The sequence below is a fragment of the Artibeus jamaicensis genome, unplaced genomic scaffold (assembly GCF_021234435.1).
Source record: "Artibeus jamaicensis isolate MK-2021 breed Jamaican fruit bat unplaced genomic scaffold, CSHL_Jam_final scaffold_474, whole genome shotgun sequence".
NCBI classification, from domain to species: domain Eukaryota; kingdom Metazoa; phylum Chordata; class Mammalia; order Chiroptera; family Phyllostomidae; genus Artibeus; species Artibeus jamaicensis.
In genome coordinates, this window is record NW_026522046.1 from 49,382,969 (window position 1) to 49,389,260 (window position 6,292).

Sequence of the window (6,292 nt, forward strand, 5' to 3'; positions counted from 1 at the left end):
GTCCCAAGTCGGCAAAGCGTTTGTCACTCCCCCCTGGACGCTCCTGCGCCTCCTAGGCCACTTGAGGGCAGCTCCCTCTGCCCGCCTCCAGGAAGTCCTCCAGGACTAGCACCCCCAAACCTCACTTTCCCATCTCTCGGTCTCTTTGGGCCCCCCAGGTCTGCTCCCAGCCCCTTCCCTATTTTCTTGTGGAAATCGCTCATTCGTGTGGCTTACGGTTCTGTCTCAAGGAGGACAAAGACTCGAGATATGACTTTTAAATGGCATTATCACTCACCATTAGTGTAAGCATGTGGCAGCAGCATCCAATTTTGTTGTGAATGTGCTTGGCAGTGGCTGTGTAGTCCCTCAGAGGCCCCTTAGGAAAAGCCCTGCCGGAGGTCAGTTCTGGGAGGCACGTTGTAGGTGAGTTTGTAGGAGGCAGCGTTAGAGTGAAAGTCCCCCTGGAAACAGTATTGTATCCAAACAGTGGACTAAACAGTGGCCCCTCCCTCCTGCTCCTGTCGCCTCCCCAGAAAAGGTAGAAAAATAATCGGCTTTGCATGGCCAGCTCGCAACTCGGTACACGGTAACCTGACGGATAGTGCACTGGAAACTTCCATGATGGGGTGAATGCACGCCACCCCGATACACTTAACAAAAAATAGCATTTTTAAAGCCCAAAATAACAACCCTGGACAATAGATGGCCACCGGAGGAGAGCGGAGAGGGGCAGAGCGATCTGCCAGTGTGGAGCATTGCAGAGACAGTGGGTGTGCGGGACTGTCCCCCCTGGGCCAGCAGTGTGCAGGGGGGCCCACGTCAGGTGTAAAGCAGGGAGCGGGGGCATTGTGTGTGCTGGCGGCTGGTAATGGTGGAGGTGGGGACACGTGGACAGGTTGCAGCCTCTCAAATCAGTGACAGAGCAGCCTGCTCAGGCTCAGTACCCACATGGCCATGAACTTGGTGCTGTGCACACACCCCCTCCCCGCCCGGTGCCCCTGGGCGAGGCTTCAGAGCACAGCTTGGCTGGGTCCAGTGTCTCAGGTCTCCCGGGAGAGTGGCCTCGGGGTGTCGCTGGGGCCACAGATGCCGGCCAAGGCCCGGGTTCAGGGTCCACCTCTGAGTACCCGCGGCTGTTGTCCAATTCCATTCTGTGCAGCCTGTTGGGATGGGGACCTCAGTCTCTTTGGTTGGCAGCTGGCTGGGTGGTGACTCAAGTTTGCTGCCACGTGGGACCCCACAGCACGGTCCTCACTTTGTCAGAACCAGGAAGGGAGAGAGTCCCTTAGCTGGACCTGCCCCCAGGGTCTGTGACGTGGCCACAGGAGTGACAATCTGTCACTGTCAGGACAGGTATTTGCCCAGCGTGTGAAAACCCAGAGGTGTTCCTGGGGGCCACCTGAGGCCTGTCCCTGCAGGAGGTGAGGCGTAGAGAAGAAATTAGTTTACTTTTGACAACCGGTTGGATTCAGGTCTGCGATGGACGAGGATGCAACAACTCTCGACTGCAGGTCCAGCGTCACCTGTGAGACACTCCCTTTCCTCCTGACCCTCCTTTTCCTCCCGCGCCTGCCGAGGAAGGAGACAGATTCGTGTCTCCTCCAACTCGCACTGCCCTTCAGAGATGAAGGCTCTGTCACCCGTGTCTTTGAATGACAATGACGTCCGTCCCAGGGACCCACCCACTGGAGAGGGCTGTACGGCATCAGCATGAAAGACGCCCTGGACCTTCGGGAGCACCGTGCTCTCGGGTCGTCCGTCACGGAGGCCAAAGCAGCCTTTCCTGTCCGGTGTGTCCTTCAAGGAGGGGACAGCGGGAGTGGCTGCGCTGAGGGTACTGCAGCCCTTTAGACTCCTGGGGACATCGGAGGTGGTCACCGTGGCTGTTGGCGTGGCTTTGGGGCTGCCCGGGATGGACAAGGTGTCCGGGCCTGCTGACCAGCGACCGTGGGACGCGGTGCCATTGACTCCGGCTTCTGGTCTCAGTTTCCTGATCGAATAATCTGGGCGCCCACACTGTCGATGGCGGCAGCGGTTCCGTTCACGTCTGCTCAGTGCTGGGAAGAGAGCACCGCTCGCCCTCCAGCTACGCACGTCAGCGGCGTATGAAGAACGCCCGCGGGGTGTTCAGAGGGGCACTGGGCACCGGGCACCGGGCACCGGGCACCGGGCAGGCCCTGCTCGAACACTTGCGGTCCATCATCAGGTTGGGAGTGAGGCCAGTACCGCATGACTCTCCGAGCTTGTCTGGCAGTGTCCTCTGGGGGAGGCTGAAAGCAGGCTGGAAAATAGAAGCAAAAGAAGGCATATCTGGACATGGACACGTATTTCTCACGACTCTTTCTCTCGTTTGGGGTAACCCTGCCACAGCAGCGCAGGGGTTCACCTGGGAAGATGCCCTGCAGCCACTCCCCTGTCCATGCAGGGCTGTCCTGGGAGAAGGAAGCAGCGCACAGGGGTGGTGGTCTCCGTCACCCGTGAGAGGGGCCGGGCCGCCTGGGACAGGCCCGGACACGCCGTGGGAGGGGGTCAGGCTCGCAGGGTTGGCTCGTCGCCCATCAAACACGAACTCCCTGGAACCTCAGGAAAGGAAGGCCCGAGTGAAAAATATGGATCCCCAGAGCTTCCCGTGGTGGGCGGAGGGTGGAGAGCCGCTGGCTCTTCTCTCTGTTCCAGTTTCTTCCCCGCCATCCACCTGCCTTCTGCAGCTCAGACCGGCTGCACATCACTGCCTCCTGGTGGCAGCTGAGCCAAATTACAGGTTCAGGCACCGGCCACTCTGGTCTCTGTAGGGACATTTCTCCAGGAACCAGCAGAGTCACACCTACACGAGGACGCTCACCTCTGCCCCCTCCTGCTCACAGACACCTCCTGGGGTTTTCTGGGCTTATGTAGGGTTTATATAATTTGGGCCCTTGAGGACACAGCCTCCCACCATTGTAGTTCGTTCCTTCTGGACGTAGTTCCTATCCTTCGATTCCACCAACTCCAAGGACTAGGTTTGTTGAGGGGAGGAAGCCACACCCAGGCACAGAAAACGGTCTGCCCGCAGCGCTCCGGGGCAGCCTGCGGGGCGGGGCCTTGGCCGGGAGTGTGGCCTGCACGGTTGGTTTTGCCTTCGGTCCTGGAATCGCCGGCCTTGGCAGAAGGAGCTGGTGCTCAGGAAGTTTTCTTTTCTGCTCTCGCAGAACCTGGGGCCCATTCACCCGAGGTGGCTTCCTCAGCGTGTGAGCTGGAGTGTCTTTGCTTTGTTGAGCTCAGGTCCTTTCTGTTTGACCTGTGTCATGAGAAGTGCCCACTCAGGGCCCAAGTGCACAGAGGTCCGGCTGCGAGTGGTCACAGTCACTGGCGCTTCACTGCGAATCATGGCGTCCAGGCGGTGTTACCGGGAGTCAGAAAGAAACAGGCCTGGTGGGACGCGGCTTTGCCGCGGGGCACCGCTCCGCCCAGTCACAGTGTGGCATCTCCCAGCCAGACACCTTGTCCAAGTTCACGGTGAGTTACGACCACGGATTGTATGTTCTCCAGAAAAAAACACCTGTTAACACAGAGGATGCTCGTAAATGCAGTCCATGAAAATTGCCGCTTGGATGCCATGGCCTTCTTGCTGCGTGTATCACAGTGTTCTTGCCGTCTCGGCAAAACGACTTCTGATGAGTTTGCAGAGCGATGTTTTGAAAATGGAAACAAAAGTATCACTGCGGTGAAACTCACCACGACAAGGTGAGCCATGGCAGAGTGAACGTCAGTGCCGTTCGCTCATTCACTGTGTCCCGGGGACCTGCAGCCGCTGCCTCTGGTTCCCAACAACTGAAGTGGAGGTGCCTTCGTCCAGGAGCAGCTCCGCGCCCCGCGCAGTAGGCGCGCAGTGGTTCCGATGGAGAGAGTTTCTCGAAGTGGTAGAAGAGTTTCCGCAAAGGACAGAGCCTTCTCGGGGTTTCTAATCAGGACTCCCTGAGACGCACCCAGAAGAGCAGTTAACCTGGTGGGGCGAATTCAGCGGTGTGTCCGGCACAGCCCTGGCTTTGATGACGCGCCACATTCCTTTGCAAACAGAAACGCCAACAAAAATGTGGGCAATGAGTCTGTGTGTCCTTTGTGCGCATTTTATTGGCACACGCTGGAGCTGTTTATGCAAATGAGCGGGAGGACGTCTAGACACGCATGCGCGCCCTCCGGCCCGAGGTATAAAAGGCCCTGCGCCCGGGAAGCTCTCCATTCCGCCAGGTACACCTCGACCTTTGCAGTCTCTCCAAATCCTTCCCGCCCGCTGCCACCATGACGCGTTTCTTCTGCTGCGGTAACTACTTCCCAGGCTACCCTTGCTATGGGACCAACTTCCACAGGACCTTCCGAGCCACCCCCCTGAACTGTGTTGTGCCCCTGGGCTCCCCGCTCCACGGCGGCTACGGATGCACCGGCTACGGCTCCCTGGGCTACAGCTTCGGCGGCAGCAACGCCAGCAACCTGTGCTGCGGGTACGGCGGCAGCTGCTGCAGGCCGTGGGGCTCGGGCTCGGGCTTCGGCTACAGCACCTACTGAGGGCCCCGGGGGCTCCGGGAGGTGGCGCCTCAGAGCGGCCTGAAGAGTCACAACCACCTTCCTGCCGCCTGGCGTGCTTGAGAGAGACGTCCTCCGCCTTCTGCTGACTTCTTCCGACGTCTGGGCTGCGGTGACGCGGAGCGAGCCGCCCAGGCGTCAGCCCCAGCCAGGGACGCACCTGCAGCCGAAGGAAGCGGACGCATCTCTCCAGCAGGCCGGGCCGAAGCCGGGAAGCCAGGGGTTGGCCTTTTCCGGTGGCTCTGCTCCCGTGCCATCAACTCCTGCGCCAACATCTACGCCTTTCGGATCGGGTGTGGGTAGGAAGGGGTTCTGCTGCTGGTCTCTTAATAAACCTAATTTACTGAGCACGCACGTTTTTGTTCTGGTTGCTCCTTTCACTGCGCTTTTAGGCTTTTGAACTCACCAGCCAGTTTGCGCCTGTCACGGGCGACTTCAGTGAGGACTTACTCTGGTTTCAGACCACACGTGAGGACAGGTTGCCGCCTCACCTTCGGTCCCTTTGTGTTGAGATTTCAGTGTTTAAACATTTATTGAGCCGTCCTAAATTTAACCTAAATACACGTTAAGTGGTAGCATTTCTGTATGCGGACTATGAATGGGAAGGTTTTCCAGCTGCTGAACGCTGAGAAAGTCTCCTCCTTCCCTTCGTGACAGTCCGCTCTCCCCACTCCCACTGCCTGTCTGCCGAACTCGGCCATGGATAGGTCAGAGCCCCCAGACCGCTGGGAGGACACCAGCTGCACCGACTTAGCCATGAACCTCCGTGTGCAGAGGGCTCCGAGCTCCGCTCAGTAATGAGGAGACAACAGCCAGGGTCACAGAGTGTTTCCCCCCCTTTGATAGGTGGGCTTCACGCCTCTCGCCTCTTCCTCTCTGGGCCCAGGGACAGCTGTGTTAAAGACGAATCTCGTGTCCTTCAGAACAACAGATGCCATCCAAGGCCCTCGACCTATGTAGTCTGTGCTTAGAAACCGTTCTTGTGCAGCTTACTGAGAAATCTCTGCTTCGCCAAAATGAAACGCTTCACGTTAGCATCACAGCAAATCCACGAAATGGTGGTCGCGTGTTTCGGGGGAGGGCCCCATGATTTTCATGGATTTGAGCAGTTAATTGTCTGCTTTACGGGCACAAAACACTGTACAGGCCGATGGAAGTTTCGCCCCCCACACATACGAAGTCTTCGTGGGCTCTGGCCCCTGCGTGAAGAATTTGCGGCCTGTGCAAACCTACAACAGAGGGAACTTTCCGGAACACGGGGTGAGGGGCAGAGGCGTGGCGGCTTTCCAAGCTGTGCACAGCGACACGCTCCTTCCGGTCCGCCACGCCTGCCTGCTGCCCTGGCCTGCTCGCCAGCTGTCGAACATGGGGACGGGAAGCACTTACTGTGATGTTTTGGGGTCAAACCCAGTGCCACCCAGAGGTGGTGCCGAGGGGCAGTGGGCGGGCCTTCTCTGGCAGCCCTCGTTGGAGAAGGTCCCACCTGCAGGTAGCGTGACCTGCCTGCGGGGAGACCCAGGGGCCGAGGGTCCTGAAGTGAAGCTCGGGTTCCGTGGTCACCTCGCTTCCTGTGCTAAAGTCACAGTTCTTTCGGTGGTCCATTCAAGAATCTTTTTATTTCGACTTAATTTCAAAACTACGTAAAAGTTGCTGTGATAGTACAGAGAAGTCCTGCCTGCCAATTTATTAAGTGTTTACATTTTGCCCCATTGACTCTCTTTTATATATTATGTATGCACTACTATTTATG

The 6,292-nt window shown here is 58.1% G+C and overlaps 1 protein-coding gene across 1 annotated transcript; it reads left to right on the forward strand.

Annotated features, from left to right (window-relative positions):
• Positions 1–4,260: 4,260 nt before the first annotated feature.
• Positions 4,261–4,524, forward strand: LOC119061013 (keratin-associated protein 7-1). Its single transcript, XM_037161388.2, has one exon. The coding sequence runs from the start codon at positions 4,261–4,263 to the stop codon at positions 4,522–4,524; it is 264 nt and encodes an 87-aa protein (XP_037017283.1).
• The last annotated feature ends 1,768 nt before the right edge of the window (positions 4,525–6,292 follow it).

What these genes read in the sequence shown, in the direction of transcription:
- LOC119061013 (XM_037161388.2), top strand. Translation starts at nt 4,261, where the DNA reads ATGACGCGTTTCTTCTGCTGCGGTAACTACTTCCCAGGCTACCCTTGC.